This window comes from Gopherus flavomarginatus, chromosome 7 (genome assembly GCF_025201925.1).
Source record: "Gopherus flavomarginatus isolate rGopFla2 chromosome 7, rGopFla2.mat.asm, whole genome shotgun sequence".
NCBI lineage: Eukaryota > Metazoa > Chordata > Testudines > Testudinidae > Gopherus > Gopherus flavomarginatus.
Window position 1 is genome coordinate 94,432,937 of NC_066623.1, and position 17,396 is coordinate 94,450,332.

Below are 17,396 nucleotides of genomic sequence, written 5' to 3' on the forward strand. Positions count from 1 at the left end.
CTTAACAGAATTTCAGGAAGACCTAGAAGGAAAAGTCTTGAAGGTTTGTATTGACATTTGTGGTGAGACTAGGGAGAACTACCTTGATGCATCATACTATCACCTTCAAAGATCCGATTAGGATATATCTGTGCCACAACCATTTATCAAGGAGAATGACAGCAGGAAGTGTGGTTATGCTAGATGTGGATTAGTCAAGTAGGTTTCAGGCTAAAATTATACAATTCTGCATAGATTTATGAAAGCATAATCTGGTATCAAAGTTTGACTTGACTCTAATACTTCCCACTGAAAATCAAGCATATATTTTTGGCTAAATATATGTGCACCTTGATTTAAAGAAGAGTTAGTGGCCAGTAAGTTTCTCCCAGGAGACAATGAAATAAATTGCATTTCAAATTCCTAGACCTGTGTACCGCTTTACTGCCTTTCCTTTTGGAATAGAGTTGTTAGGTTTCACAATTTAATGGACACTTTTCTGAGGGGCTGAGAGGTCTATGATGCAGTCTGGTTGGGTCACAGAATTGTTTGATACCAGTGGTACATAGCTGCTCCTTCCCTAAGCCCTCGTCCAGACTAACCCGCGGCATCGGCGGGTTAAAATCGATTGCTCGGGGATCGATATATCGCGTCTAGTCTGGACGCGGTGTATCGATCCCCGAGCGCGCTTACATCGATTCCGGAACTCCATCAATCCGAACGGAGTTCCGGAATCGACACGGAGAGCCGCGGACATCGATGCAGCGCCGTCCAGACTGGTGAGTACCTCGATTTTAGAAATTCGACTTCAGCTACGTTATTCACGTAGCTGAAGTTGCGTATCTAAAATCGATTTTAATTCCTAGTCTGGACGTGGCCTCAGAATGGGAACCCTCACTGGAGGATTTCTCCCATACTTCGATAGGGTGACCAGATGTCCCAATTTTATAGGGACAGTCCTGATTTTTGGGTCTTTTTCTAATATAGGCTCCTATTACCCCTGCCCCCCTCCATCCTGATTTTTCACACTTGTCTGGTCACCCTATATTCCGAGGATGGGATATTCCACTAAGGTGACAATGTGACCTATTTTTAAGGACTTTCTTTTCTTCTCTGTGTGCCCCTGGGGGAGATGGGAGTCGCTGGTTCCTCAGGGATGCGATGTGTTTCCGTGGGCGTTGATTTCTTTTTCTCCCTAGCTGCGAGGAGAGATGCGGGTTTGCATTCTCTCCAGCCTAGGGCAATGCAAGCCCCTTAGCTAGCCATTTACAGGAGCCTCCTCCCTCTTCTCCTCTGCCTAGGTAAATGCAGGCTAAGGTGCGGGTTCCCCAGCCCCGCTTCCACTTCACCCCTTTCCCGCTCACAAGCTGGGTTCACGAGGGGGTCGAGGGGGGGTTCTCCTGACCCAGTTGGCCCGGGGGCGCCGGAGCAGAGTTCTCCCCGCTTACGTACAGCCTTCGCGGGAGAAGCCCAGCTCTGAAGCTCGCTCGGATCGGCTGCTAGCCCGGGCCCGGCGGCGCGTGAGCAGCGCTGGGTCGGAACCGTCCTGGCCAGCAGTGTCGGGCGTGGCTACGAGCCGCCGTGCAGGGCACTGCAGCTTGAACGAGTTAGTTGTGTGTTAAAAAGCCGCTGACTAGCAAACTCAGCTGTCTCCCTCCTGCAAACGGGGTCGCTCTGCAATCAGTGCCGTTAATTGCATACCATTTATTTCCGTATTGCCATGTCGGTGGCTGTAGCACACCTCCTCCTGCTGCTGCTTTGCTTTTAGCTATTTCTGCCCCCCCCCCCGCCCCCGCTTTTTTCTCCTCTGCTCCACCACCAGCCATCGGGACAAGTTGCTAAGGAAACGGCTGCATGGCAACCGGCTCGGAGCCTGGGGGCCGTCTGCTGCTGCTGAGCCTGACGCTGTTGCTGCCGCCGCTGCTGCTTCTCCTGCTCTCAGTCTCCTGCGCGCTTCCCTCCTCGCTAGATGGTGTGCGAGCCACCCGAGAATAGACGCGTTCCGGACTCGGCCAAAAGAAACCAGGCGAGGCAGAACTCTGCCAGTGCCTTGGCTGCCTGGCTGGAGGGAAGACTCGTCACGAGTACCAGGGGCTGGGGGCTGAGAGGAGCTGGGAGCTGAGAGAGAGCAGCCCCGAGCAGGGATGGACATGATGCTGTTGGTGCAGGGTGCTTGTTGCTCAAACCAGTGGCTGGCTGCTGTGCTCCTCAGCCTGTGCTGCTTGTTGCCCTCCTGCCTCCCAGCCGGACAGAGTATGGACTTCCCTGGGGCAGCTGTGGACAACCTGGTGGTCAGAAAAGGGGACACGGCTGTGCTTAGGTAGGAAACCGAGCCTCTTCTTTACTTCTCTGTGCAAGTGAATGAGAGCGTTGTGCAAAGCCATTTCCAAGCGACTGCAGGCATTGCTAATACGCGTGTTGGTTTAGCTGCCTTAGAAGGGGAGGTTTTATTTTCACTCTGAGCATTAGAAAGATGGACATTTTGTAACACACTCCAGCTGCTGCTGCTTTTTTTAATCTCCAAGTCCAAGCAGCCTTGGTAAGAGTAGGTCCGGGAGAGGCGGTCCCACTTTGAAACTAGTGCTCAGTCATTCATGCCAACGCTTCCTATTCAGGAGGGCCAGTCCCTCTGCTTCTGTTTCTCACTTGTCCCTTTCCAGAGCCATCCCAGTATTTCAGTGGAATTAAAAGGCGTGTCCCTATTATTCTTCCCCAATGTCTCCATTTCTAGATATAGTAGCAGTTCTCAGGTGGTCTCCCTTTGCTACGCGGTGCACTCTTCTACTCTGTTAAGTTTGGGAAGTTTTTTTAACCCCCCCCCCCGGAATAAGTTTGCTACTTTCTTCGTAAGGCTTGTTTCTCTCACTCTACTGCCTCTGAAAGATGTAATGGCTCATCAGAGATCAGCTATAGCCCAGTTACCTCCCTAAACCGAAGCAATTGCAGAAGGAGATACTCACAGAAGCTCATTCTGTTTTTTTTAAATGTAAATTGATGCTCAGCAGTGTACAGATCTCAGCAATTCTTCATAACTGCCCTCCTCCGATGTTTGAACACATTATTCAGACAATGGCTGTATTCTCATTCACTGTGCAAGTCTGTATGTCTGAGTTGTATGGTCTCAAAATACATCTTCAGATGTATATCTTTAAATATTAACATTGGGTGTCTTTGTTTAATAACCAGTGACCAGTGCCTCTGTAATTTAATTCTATGGGTGTGGTATGTAATTCTATTAGGAGACTCTTAAATTCTGATCGGTGGTGGAAATCATGTGCTATTTTAAATATTTAGATTTTAACCAAACCTAGTTTAAGAACACAGATTAGCCCTTGGATTATACATTCAGAACCCCTGCTCAGTTAATGTATGTTTTGAGACAACTATTGACAGCAAATACCTTATTACAGAAGAATGTCTAAGACTTTTCACTAAACATTGGATGGATGCAAATAATACATACCTGCTTTTTGAATAGTAAGTTTGTCTATGGAAGTTTGGAAATCCCTAGTGCTGGATGAAAATTCTACATGATGGTTTTTAATGTCTGTTATAGAATCTGCTATTCAAACATTCCTTGCCAGTATATTGCTCAGTTGTAAAGGGGCATTAAAGATTGCACAGTATTAGAAGTGTATATTAATATAATTTTAGCTTTTTTGTTTCCTAATGATTAACATGAAAGGAACCATCCTGCAATGACAACTACCAGTTCTAGTTTTACACCATTAAGAGACTACATGCTTATGATAACTCAGTTATTGCATCACTTAATAAAGCTTGCATTCCATATGGTAACAATATTTTTTCCAGTCCAGCTGGCTGGTGCAAAATTTGTTTACCAGTAGTAGTGCACTGTACTTAATATAGCTGAATTCTTCTATTTGACTCAAATTTATTAATCTTCAGTTTAAAACTGCAAAAAATTCAAATTTATCTTTTTGATACATTTTACTTTGTCAAGATACTTTGTAGTAATTAAAAAAATCATTTTCTTAGTACTTCAGATTTGATAAGAATAGACTGAATCTTCTTGTGTCTTGTAAGTCTAGACTTTAATCTGCAGTAGTTTTAAACCACAAACTATTTGGCTACAGACTTTTCCCTTTGGAAGTAGCTGATTTAGACTTCCAGATTTAAAAGTGACCTAGCCAGATACAGTTTTCATGGATTTGACAATTTGCTTGGAAAATATTGCATAAGATTTCCTTGAGTGTTCTGATGTAGTATCTGCTGAGAATACAAACAGTGTCTATGCAGTGCAATTTTGTATTTATAGGAATATACTGTAGTTAGTCTCCTAGGGCACTCTAAAACCATGAATCCACTTGCTTTGGTTTCTCTGCTTTTGTGGACATACAAATTTTGCTGTTACATTTCCTATCTTTATTTTCAGAGCTTCAGATTTAAAGGTTGCAGAGAACAAGAGTTGAGGAGTTGCAGTTCTTAGTTCAGGACAGAACTCAAACAAATACTGTACTGAGTGTCATTGGTGGTTCTGGAAAATAAAAAAAAAATCCTACATTAAAAAATTAAAGTAATACAAATATTTGTGTGACTCTAAGGGTTATCTATTGGTGTCTTAGAGCTAGAGTGTAGCACTACAGTATATTAAACTCTGTGAGGCCTAAAATTGTTAGTTCGCAACTCAGTACCCATGCAGCTAGATGGATTACATAAATGAAATTGGAGTTTTAAAGTCAAACAATCATTTTTATTTCGTAAGTGAGAGAATATCTGTTTTGGAAGAGAATACTATTAAGGATGGAGTATACATCACTACTTACCTGTAGAACTCAGAAGCCAAAAGCATATTTGTGCTGAAATAATATATGGGGTATTCATAGTCCCTCCATCTCAATATAAAGCATTCTTCCTCCCTTTAAAGACATAGATGACTTATTAATGAAATCTATATTTTTAGCTCTTTCATATCTTTAGTAGGTTTTCTTGCTGCTTGACATTTACTGTATTACAAGGTAATGAGATAACTTTAGAGGAACAATGCACCATCACTAAGAGAATGCATTTTCTAAAGGAGGTACAGGAGAAGCATAGAGCATTTAATGAGACTTTTCCTGTAGACCTTCTTTGCTCCTCTTGAAATTTTCCCCAGAGGATATTCATATCGTGAATACACATGAAACTTTTTTAATTAATGAAACTAAGGAATTTGTTTTTATTAGATCTTGGTACTGGAAACAGAGTATTGCTCTGTAAATGCATAGTCCAGTGAGTTCAATGAAGCGATTAATTTGCGTTCAGAAAAATGAGCTTCTTTCACTTCCCCCAGACCACTGTATTTAGATTTTCTGGATAAATGTACATTGCAGTACTCAAAGGTAGCTGTATAAGTGTGATTCCGAGTTGGTACTGTGCATCTTTTTTCTGTAATAGAGCTCTGTTAGTGCTGACCATTAATTGTGTGTGTGTGTGTGTGTGTGTGTGTGTGTGTGTGTGTGTTGGCTCCTCACTTAGTGTCAGATTGCAGATTGTATCTGCATTAGTTATTCCCTCCTTTGCAGGAATGGGATCTCCAGGGACTTACCTTTGTACTTTGCATGTTAAAATCAGAAAGCCTCTAATGAATGTGTTGAGCATAAAACACCTTTTAAAGGAGTTAGACTCTACAAGTCATTCTCCTCACTTCTTGAGTCAGCATTTTACTAGGTGATGAGAGAGATTATGCTAATTCGTTTGATTTACAGGTGTCTTGATTATCAGAGAGTCAACGCATTTTTAATACTCTTGCTCTGAATACATTCCTGTTCAAGTTTTCAAGATTATAACATTTTTAAGTGATTTTGCCTGTGCCATTTAACTTAATTGCACATGACAGCTAGGAATAGATTCTGTATTCAGTTGACGTGTGTGCATTCCCACTGAAGCAAATGGAGTTGCACATGTGTATCCGAGGGCAGAATTTTGCCCCTCAGTGTTGTAACAAAGCTATCCTTAGGAGCTGAAAATACTACTTAGAGTGTCCTATTGTAGTAAGCAGGTGATATGTTTCAGTAGGTAGGTACCAGATTCTATGAACTGCTACGAATTTGTTCTGGACCTCTCTGATTCTAAGTTTCGTAAATATAAAATAAAATATAAAATAAATGTTTTAAGACGCTTGGAGATTTACAGATGAAGAGTACCACTAAATATCATAAGTAAAATAACAACTAGTTTGTCCTTTCATTTTGCAAGTGTGGAGGCGTATTTAAGAAAAACAAGCACAGGTCTGTAATGTTTTTCTAATGCTCATGCAATGCTATGAAATGAAGCATTAGACAGACATACCATGGGGAACAATCCTGAACTCACAGGGAGGTGAGTTACATGCCCCCACAGGCAGGCCTCTTCCATTTTGTAATTGCATTGATTTTAAGATGTTTGAGGTAGGGGTTATATATATAAATATATCCCTCTGTTCCTACAGCACCTAGAACAATATGGCTAGGCCCAGTCCTGACTGAATCTAGAGCTTGGTGAAATTTTTCACATAAATAGCTTTATTTATATGTGGATGGCTTTTGCTAGAAAAAGGGAGAGGGACTATTACTATTAATTGGGGGAGGGACTTGAACTTGGGTCTTCTCTCCATCTCCTGCCAGTTGAGTGCTGGGCAGAGTGTCTCTCAGTCTCTCTCTTGTTGAACCTGTTCTATTTTGTATAAATAACTAAATAGTCAAAGGAACAGGGACTTGGACGTCAGACTCTGCCATCGCAGGCGGGTGCTCCTACTACCAGATTATGGAGTTTTTCCTCTCTGACCTAATGCTTATTCAAGATATTAGGCAGAGGTGAGAATTGAACCTGGGTCTTCCACACTGGGCTAAAAGTTGTAAGGAAGGCACTGCTTTCTACTCTGTGAATGTAGCCCTTTAAAAACACCCAGAAACAAAGTATCTGCGGTCAAACAACCTGAATTATTATAATGTAAGGCTAGAAGGGACCTCGAGAGAGATCATTTAGTTCAACCCCCTGCTCTGAGGTAGAACTAAGGTTACCTAGACCATCCCTGACAGGCGTTTGTCTAACCTGTTCTTGAAAATCTCCAGGGATGGTCCTTCCACAACCTCCCTTGGAAGCCTATTCTAGTGCTTAACTCTTCTTATAGCTAGAAAGCTTATCCTAATATCTAATCTAAACTGCCTTTGCTGCAGATTAAGCAGATTGCTTCTTAACAGTGGTATGGAGAACAACTGATTGCTGTCCTCTTTTTAACAGTCCTTAACATATTTGAAGACTTATCTGGTCTCCCCTCAGTCATCTTTTCTCAGGACTAAAAATACCCAGTTTTTTAACCTCTCCTCATAGGTCAGGTTTTCTGAAGCTTTTATCATTTCTGTTACTGTCCTTTGGACTCTCTCCAAATTGTCCACATCTCTCCGAAAGTATGGTGCCCAGAACTGAAGAGTGGTACTCCAACTGAAGCCTAACCAGCGTTGAATACAGCAGGACAATTACTTTCCATGTCTGAAATATGACACCGCTGTTAAAAAAAACAACAACAACAAACACCAGAATATTAGCAGTGATTAGACAGGTGATTAAGAAAAAGCAGAAAACCTACAAGAAGTGGAAAATGGGCGGGATTACCAAGGAAAGCTACCTTACTGAGGTCAGAACATATAGGGATTAAGTGAGAAAGGCCAAAAGCCATGTAGAGTTGGCAGAGGCCCTGAAGGTTTCTCGCCTTCCTCTGCAGCATGGGGCACGGGTCACTTGCTGGAGAATTCTTTACACCTTGAGGTCTTTAAATCATGATTTGAGGAATTCAGTAACTCAGACATAGGTTAGGGGTTTGTTACAGGAGTGGCTGGGTGATATTCTGTGGCCTACATTGTGCAGGAGCTCAGACTAGATGATCATAATGGTCCCTTCTGACCTTAAAGTCTATGAGTCTATTAGCCTTTTTGCAACTGTATCACATTGTTGATTCATTCAATCTGTTATCCAATATAACTCCCAGATCCTTTCGAGCAGTAATACTTCCTAGTCAGTTGTTCCCCATTTTGTAATTGTGCATTCAATTTTTTTTCTTCCTAAGTGTAGTACTTTCACTTGTCTTTATTGAATTTCTTCTTGTCGATTTCAGATCAATTCTCCAACCTGTTAAGAGCTTTTGTTTGTTGGCTAATATGACTTTTTGGTTCAAAAATTTTAAGAATTCCTTACTCAGAGCAAGCCCCCTTTAACTTCAGTAGGTATCATGTCTGAGCAGTGGGGAGTGAAGCCTAATATCTACATACTTCAAATTTGGCTCTGTCTTTTTCCCCCAAAAAATTGTCTGTAATCCTGCAGCACACAGGCAGACCGTTGCACCCAAGAAAAGACTCAGTGGACCACTATTTATCCAAGTCTAATTGAAAAGGAAAATGATTTTTAAAAAAAGATTAAAATAGTATTGCCATTCTAATGATTTAGTATGATGTCATTTACAAAGAAAAGCCACCTCATTCCCGAGGGCCGAATTCTACCTGCAATGTGTGTGCACTGCTCCCATTGATGAAGTCAGCAAGACTTTGATACAAGCACCGCAGGACTGAGCATTGCATGAGAGAAGAGTGTTATCAAAAAAATTTTAACTGCTAAAATACTGCATAAAATCATGATTCGTTTAGAAATATATGCAAATTGTAGTTATCTAATGACTCATTTAAAGCCATCGTACAAAAGAATCGTGCAGCAAAGGTGTGGAACATGTCTGCAACATCTTAACAACAGAAACTGCAATTTTAGAAAACACTTTGGGAGGGGACAAATTAAAGCTAAATTGAGATTACAATGAGGATGGAGAACTGTCTTGAATATGTTTTTGCCTCTGTTTCTCCAACGATCAAATGACTCTTGCTTATGTATTTGTTACTGTCAGAGCCTCCCTCTACCAGTCTCCTTGTTGCTGAATCTGCTTCCTGCCAATAAAACTGCTGGGTGCAGCTCTAGGAACTACTGGAGGGTGAATGTTGTGTATTGCTGCCAAAGACCATTCTACTGGACTTACTGCCCTGCTGATAACACTTCAGGGAAAAACTCAGAGAGGAGTTTACTCTTATATGCACCTGACTACAATTGCCTAGTATGCAGGTGGATTATGTATGTGGCCCTCTAGATTTTACACATTGCAGAAAGTCTTATACATTTTTGAAAGAGGAGTCCTTAAATTGCCCATTGCTGGGCATTGCAAACATAATCCCTTTAAAATATCTGCATATATGAGTTTGATCACCTACAGATATGTAACTCAAAGTATAGTTTGACTATCCTTATCAAGATGACAATATAATTTCTTCAGACCTGATCTTTCTTATGAGTTCACGAACAGAAACAACAAAAGGGCTCAGTTATACTGTTTTGCTGATGTAAATTTAAACCCAGATTTGTACTTCAGGGCACCTATTCTGGGTTTACGCCACTGTGAGTTAGGGTAAAATTTGCTCCAAATAACTTATTTACTTTCAAACAAGTTTAAAGTGCAGTTCAGTTTTTCTTTTCTTATTATCTGAAATCTAAACCTGTAATAGCCAAAAATATTAGACTTACTTTTTGTACACTTATGTCAGGGATTAGAAAAAGTAAAGATAATTTGCTCTTCATTTCTTTTTCAAATCTAAGTATCTAAGTGGATCCTTTTCAATGATTCATCTGATATTTTTATGTAATGAGAGAATGAAATTTACAAGTCACCCTATTTTAGAAAGTAGGTAGAAGTGTTTTGTTTTCCTTTATACAAATGTGGGAAAACTGGTGATGAAATTCATGTTTTAAATTGTTGGAGTACTATACAATAACTTGATGCTTTCCATCCAGAGAGTTAAATATAGAGTTATTGTCTAAACTAAGAATTTTTAGATGCATGGTTCTAGCTTCATTGGAAGGAGCATTGGTAGGAGCTGTAACACAGATGTTTAAGTGGACTCTGGTGTGTGTTTTACCATGGTTTTACAGGAAAATGGTTAAAAATGCGTTAACCTTGTCTATATTGCAATCTCTACCAGTGCTAACACTGGAGGAGTCGAACTCCCCTTGGAATTAATAGTCTGAAAAATCTTGATGTAGATTTAGCTGGTGAGCTTTGCCCAATAGACTTAAAAACAGCTGGCTGCAGCTACCACACATAGGCGGTTGTTAAAGACTGTCGTGTGGGTTAGGCATTCTTTTGTCTGGATGGTGATTGTAGAGAAACTAACTCAAGGAGATGTCAGTTATGGTCTAACCTGGCTGAGGAGTTCACAGTTCATACCCAGCCCAAATCTGTATTAGCTCATCTCAGTGTTTGCAATAATAGTCTCCATGTTGTTGTGCCTTGTGACTTTGGGCTAAGATGATAGTGCAGAGGACAGTCATGTCACATGACAAACCCCAAAGATTATTCAAGAGGGACTTGTTTTTCTGGTTACAGAAAAGTATGGGGGGCACATTAATATATGTAGTCTCGCTGCTGTTCTCACCATCTTTTCGGAAGGTACTGTGCACATAATGTAAATTTTTCACTAAGAAACATCCTAAGATTCTTGGTAAAAAATATAAGAAGTGTGTAATCTTCATAGGACTCTAAATCCTATTGATAGTCAGTGAGACTAGATTCCCAAGTCACTTAGTCACTTTTCAAAGTTTTGATCTCTGGCACCAACTTTGTTTCCCAAAAAGAAATTGGCCTGTTAATCTAGTAGTGTTCAGCAAAGGAACACTAATACACCTACAGGTGGAAAGCCTCTGACATGTCCACCAATGTCATTACTCCACCATCATTCCAAATGCTGAATTTCTAGTGAAGTGAATGAGAGTTCTGATAGCAGAATATGCCTTTAAGTAACTGGCCCAGCATATTTTAGATGAGATTACATGTATTATCATTAGAGTCCCCTTGATGCATGTCCACACAGCTGTTGTATATGTTTAATTCTTTGCTATTTTATCTTTCCTAGTTGCTTCACATTTATTAATAGGGAATTTGCTTGACTTCTATGCCCCTTCTACATTTTAGGCTCATACATTAATCTGCTGCTTGAATCTTTTCTTGGATCTTTCAGAAAATATAAATACACTTTGCCATAGTTAGATCTGTAAAACTAAGAGGTTGCTTAAGCAAGTTTTAACATTCCAAATCTCTGCCAATTATGAGAAGAGCACCTTATGGCACTTGAAAATTGTACAAGTAGTTAAACTATTCTTAATTTGCTCCACAGTTATTTATTGCATGTATCATAAATGTTTCATATAGTTCCTCTAAATTTTATCACAGATTAAGGAATCAGTAAGAAATGAGTGGTGGAATTTGATCCATTCAAGACATGCTGTTTTATATAAAAAAGAAAAAGAGGACTTTAACATGATTAATTCCTTTCTTCTTGTCATTATGCACAAGAGTGGACTATAACCCAAACCTTGGAGAATAGGAGATGGAAGAATCAATTCCAGGGATTCAGGCTCTTTGTCCATCTGGGCCCTGGCCTCCATTACTGGCTATGAAGAGGAGTATTGGATTGGCCTGCTGCTTCCACTCCCAACAGGGATATGATTCAGTGGATTCATACATTGTATGGATACCTTGGCCACACCTCTAGCACATAATCAATGAGCTGTGAAAATCTGCCACTAGGGAGAATATGCAAAATCTCCCTACACAGGGACTCCTGGAGCTCCATGATTCTGACCCTTGAATGGAGTACAAGGAACGTCCCAGGGTTAGACTCTATATCAGGGATCAGCAACCTTTGGCACATGGCCCACCAGGGTGCTTACCGGGGGGACCGGGCCAGTTTGTTTACCTGCCGCGTCCACAGGCTTGGCTAATTGCGGTTCCCACTCTAGGCCAATGAGGTGGCGGGAAGTGGTGGCCAGCACATCCCTCAGAGCATGCCGCTTCCCGCAGCCCCCATTCATCTGGAGCGGTGAACTGCGGCCAGTGGGAGCCACAATCTGCTGAACCTGTGGACGCGGTAGGTAAACAAACTGGCCCGGCCCACCAGTGTGCTTAGCCTGGCAGGCCGCATGCCAAAGGTTGCCGATCCCTGCTCTACATGGCCAAATAGTTTACAGTACATCCCAGGGGTAGACTTAAGATGTAACTGTGTGGAGTGGATTACAATATTTTAATCTTGAGTTGACCATTTCCTTTCAAGATGGCATTCTGCCCTCCTGAATAGATGCACTGACCATTTTCACCAATAATTAAAGCCACTGATTGTCAGCAGCCAAGAAGGGCATGTCCTCCTTCCACCCTCCAGTAACTCAGGGAGTAATACATGCATAACTCAAGTGAAGACCTTGAATTTGTCCCCTTGAGAGATTATCTTCTCTTTCAGCTGTTGAAGAGCAGTTTGGCCTGAATCTGAATGATTTTTCAGAAAAATACTTCAGTGTACACACAACTAGTGGGATTTAAATCTGCAATCAAGTGAAGACAGCCTGGATTAATCTAGATGTCCAGAACTGGAGACACATCCAGTGACTGAGATTTTGCTGATAACTTTCACATTTATCTCCTGCATAGCCATCACATAAAGCTTAGAAAAAAAAATCTATGATGCAGTTGACCAGATTCACATAGACACTTCCACCAATGGCTCTCTAGTCATCTTTCCTCTTACTTCATCTGTAAACCAAGATGACCTGAAAAGATAAAGTTGGCAAACAGAATGCTCTTGGCTCTAGAAGAGAACAGAGAGCAAAATATTGTTACACCGTCCTATACTAAGCCATTAATGGTAGCCTGTTGAAAATATAGAGAAGTTCTTCATAGTTCTCTTAAAAACTCTGATTCTGTTAGTCTTTGAGAATAGACCCTCAAAACAAGTTCCTTGTCCTGATTGGAAAGGCAAACCCTCCTTTAAACCACAGGAGATAACTCATCACAGAGGCAAAATTTTCATTCCTCCAATCTGAATCCAAACACCAAATCAAGGATGTGGCCAGCTGCATGAGTTGATCTTATAAACACTTGAGACAATCACACACAAACTCTCTACCTGTTAATCTAACAGTGCAGAACCCTGAGTAGCTGCCACTTTTTAAGAATCAACCAAGAAGAAAAATGTTTCCTCATCCTCTTGGCAAAAGTTTAATTTCCTACTAAAATTTACAGCTGAGTCCTCAGAACAGGCAAGATTAATTCAGGCACTTGGATTTACATGAGGAGGTATATGTAAAATAGTCCAAGTAAAATGTTTAAACATCTCTTTAAAATTCTTAAAATGGTCTTGCCTTAGCATGTGTCTCATTTTTACCGCATATGGAGAAAAAGTACATGTGTGGCAGACAGCTGTATTTGACATCCTATACTCCTGATTGGGGTGGTAGGCTATTTTCAGTTGTTCAACTGGTAGAGATAGAAATTTCTGTGACAGTGAGCACTGCCCATTAACAAGTTCTGTGTACACACCACAACAAGTAAGATCTGCAGTTATGCTGGGTTTAATTGTTAATAAAGCGGTTGCATTTTCATCTCCTATATGTTTAGCTTGGAGAGGTAAATTTTGGGAATATGTGGCCAATGTTTCAGATGTATGACATCATGACTGGATGAAGTTTTTTTTTTTTTGATGCTGAAAAGCTGAGTTAGAAATAAAAAGATAAAAACATGTTTTCCTTTATAAGAGGAAAAACAGTCAATCTCTCTTGAAAAATCTCTCTTGGCAACAGCATATGATCTGATGGTCAAACAGGCAAACAGCTATCATTAGTCATGCATAATTAAAACAAAAAGTATTTAACTGTTAGATTTTTCCTAGACAAAACTGTTACTACTAACATGCAATATTTCTTGCAGAAATTGCCAATAGTTTTGTAGTTATGCAAATACAAAGAAAATATATAATGTATTTGTATACAGTATTCTGGGATTTTTCAATCTTTGAATAAATGTTATACTAAATCAGACAGTTTTTTCCTGTATGTCTACGATGTAGTAGTTAAATTTACATAAAAGTAATCACATTTTATATAGTCAACAATATGCAAAATAAGTTATTCCCTTGAGAGAACATCCAAGTCATACATAATCTATTTTACCATTGTGTCTTTACTGATCTTTCATTATGTACATGGAAAGTGCATATTTTATTGTTTAAACTATTGTCAAAGAAGGATGTTCTTTATATTCGTAACAGATACTGAGAATGCAGACTTTCTTCTTAGTTGGCTACTGTACTGGGGACTCATGTTCCTCAAATGAATGTAACTCCATTCATGTAAGTGGAGTTACTTCTGGTATAAAAGAGAACAAGGCCTCTGGTCTTTAACTTCTTGGGAAAGATTAATAATTTTGTCATGTCACATGTTTTGCAGACCAGTTTGGACATCAGCCGTGATTTGGATGTTCATTTATCAGGGGATACATTTCTTTAGAAGACAGTCCCACTCTCCTGAAAAAGCTAGTTTCTGACCTGTGTGGTGTCTGTGTGTGCAGAACTGGAAGGGGCTTTTGCTGTAGAGTGCTGAAGAAAGCTAGTGGGAGGCAGGAATAGGAAAGAGCTGTAAGAGAGACTGGCCAACCGAGGGAGTCGTTCTTTCAGAAGAGCTGCAGAAAGTTCCAGTTTCTTATCTGTAGGGGATGGGGTGTCTGCAGGCTTGCAGTACTATGGCCCAGGAAATCTACCTGACACCTTTTCTGCCAGTGTAGACTTAATGTGGTTAGCTGGAACTTGCACACTGAAAACAGTTTTCACCATTCTGGGAAGAAAGAGGCAGTCAGTATAGGAATGAAAAAGTAAGAACTAAAAGTTCAGACATAAGCTCACTAAAGTTAATAGCAAAGCTCCCTTTTACCTTAATGGTGCAGGGCCAGGGCCTCACTGAATAAACAGAGGAGGAGGTGATGGCTAGATTCCAGGGGGAAAAAAGTGTATGTGGCGGCTACCCCAGCAGTTGTTTCAGTGGCCAGTTTAAAGTACTTCAGCATACATTGTCTTATCATAAACTATTCCTACAGCCATATGAATATAGCATTATGGTAGCTGTGTTCAGGGCCGTCCCTAGACATTTTGGTGCCCTACGCACCAGGTGCATTTTGTGCAGGAGCAGGCTTGGGGAATAGGGGGGAAACTGCCCCCCAGCATGAGCTGGCAAAGCAGAGCGGGTTGGGGCCGGATGGTGATTGCAGGGCAGGCCCGACCCTGCACTCACGGGATGGTGGGAAGCAGAGTGACCCAGCCACAGCCTGCTCTGCTCTGCTCCCTGGCTCCCAGCCTATGAATTTGTGGGGAAGGGAGGAACTGCCCCCCAGCACTCACTGGTGGAGTGGGCTGGGGCCAGGTCGCTACACTTCCTGCTATTCCGTGAATGCAGGGCACTCCTGACCCCTGCTGCAGTCCCCTGGACCTAGCTCAGGGGAAGTGGGGGAGGGGCAGGGCAGGGCAGAGCCGGGGGGGGGGGGCTTTGGGGAAGGGGTGGAGCAGGGGCAGGGGCAGCTTTCCTGGCTGGCTCAGCTGGCCAGGGGTTTGGGCTGGCCACTGGAGCAGCACGCAGCTGCGTAGGGCACCAGGAAATTTGGGGCAATTTGGTGCCCCAAATTTCTTGGTGTCCTATGCAGCTGCGTAGTTTGTGTATGGATAAGGAGAGCCCTGGCTGTGTTTGTCCCAGGATATGAGAACGATAAGGTGGTAATATCTTTTATTGGACCAACTTCTGTTGATGAAAGACGAAATTTTGCACTTACACAGTGTGTCTTATTGAATAAAAGATATTACCTCATACACCCTCTCTCTCTCCCTTCATCTAGTCACATGTTCAAGGCAATATGAAATGTATCTTTATCCTTTCAACTTCCTTTGTTTTTTCTATCACTCATTGAACAAGTGTCCTTGACTTCCCTCTGGGCTCTAAATTTGTCTACCTGATACTTGATTGACAGGGAAATCCCTCCTTGTTTGTTGTTCACGATAATATTTGATGTTTGAAGTAATAATTCCAAGGGAGAACATCCTTTGTCCACAATGAATTTAAACTTTTAAAGAAATATCAATTGGTGCTATTCTTCAGTTTCTGTCATTTGAATTATCTAAATGTTTCAAATATAGCTGTAGTTATGGATGAGTGCGCTGTAGTTATGGATGAGTGCATTGACTACTGATTAATCTTAGACTGCACTGGTTAATTATTCAGTCTCCTGAAGGCTAGAGCATCAGGAATATTAGTAGTAATAAGAGACCCTAGGAGCACACGAGAAACAATTCCAGTTTATTACAAGTTCCTGTATTAACACGTTCAGTAAACAGGGAAACGATCTCTCAAATAGTAAAATATAATAACAGCTAGCTAGGACTAAACACTTTACTATTACGAGCATCACTCACATCTCCTGCAGTGGGACTCTGGAGTGTCCGTCAGTCATTCTGGTAATCATTGTTATAAACGTCATCCTGGCATTTCCCTGTGGGTTTCTTCCCTACATGCAGAGGCATGCCAATACCTTTTATTCTGGGTCACATTTATACCCATTAAGTATCATACATATGCATAAGGTTCCAACCCCTTTTTCCTTATCATACTTCCCTCCCTCACTGATTTATGGGTGCCCCATTTCTCATTGGCTATCCCCTTAGTTCCCTTTATTCTCTCTGTGCATCTATGATGGTGCAGTCAGGGGTCATGTGGTCTAGATGGATACGTTGTGGTATATTTTCCCAAACAACATCCATTGGCACATTCTTTAGAGTAATCTTGTAGTTTACTGATACAGGGTTATTCCTAGGTCACATATTTATGTCAACTCTCCTTAGGCCTGAGGTCTAGTATGTCTAAGTTAAAATTTTACAGACCTCAGCCTATAGGCCTTGCATTACAGTCATACTTTGCTTATGTGTATATACCTAACACACACTCATCATTCATAAATGTTTATCAACCCTTTATACTAGTATGATCTGATCCTACTTAAACCTATCCATCATGCATTGATTATGCTTAACCACAAACATAAATCTATTAAATTATTATACGAAACAACTGGCTACACAAAATATTTGGTCTCCTACTGGACTTATGCTTTTACTTCCTTGAATAATGAAAACCAAGTTAGGGCAGTGAAAATCAGATAATGTAATGTAAACAAACTTTAGACAATCACTGTTAAGTTGATGGTTCTTCATCTAGTGGTCTGACACGACTTTAGTTACTTTTACAGTATTCCTCAGTGGACAATGGTCGATATTATTAAAATGAGTACACACGAGCACTACTAGGAATAATTTGGAGACATTTAGGAAATATTACATCACTCAGGTGCTGTTATAACTCAGAGCTCTTTTCATACTTACTTTTTTTTCGTATTTCTTTGTTAAAGTGGGTGAAATACAAAAGCTGTGTCAGGTTTGGAAGTCCAAAATAATTATTTTTAGAATTAAAGTGCTGGCTTTTATGCCAAAGCTGTTAATTTTATGTAGAAGTTGATAATTTTCTGCAAATTAAAACATTTTTCTAAC

At 40.9% G+C, this 17,396-nt stretch overlaps 1 protein-coding gene across 4 annotated transcripts in view; it reads left to right on the top strand.

The window, feature by feature from the left end:
• The first annotated feature begins 2,091 nt into the window (after window positions 1-2,091).
• NEGR1 (neuronal growth regulator 1) overlaps window positions 2,092-17,396 on the top strand; it is a 740,339-nt gene continuing 725,034 nt past the window's right edge. For all 4 annotated transcript variants that reach the window (XR_007775344.1, XM_050961067.1, XM_050961069.1 and 1 more), the window contains exon 1: window positions 2,092-2,299. Coding sequence is in view for 3 of the 4 variants with exons in the window: in XM_050961067.1 (XP_050817024.1) it covers window positions 2,124-2,299 (176 nt within the window). In the remaining variant the exon portion in view is untranslated. The remainder of the gene's footprint in view (window positions 2,300-17,396) is intronic.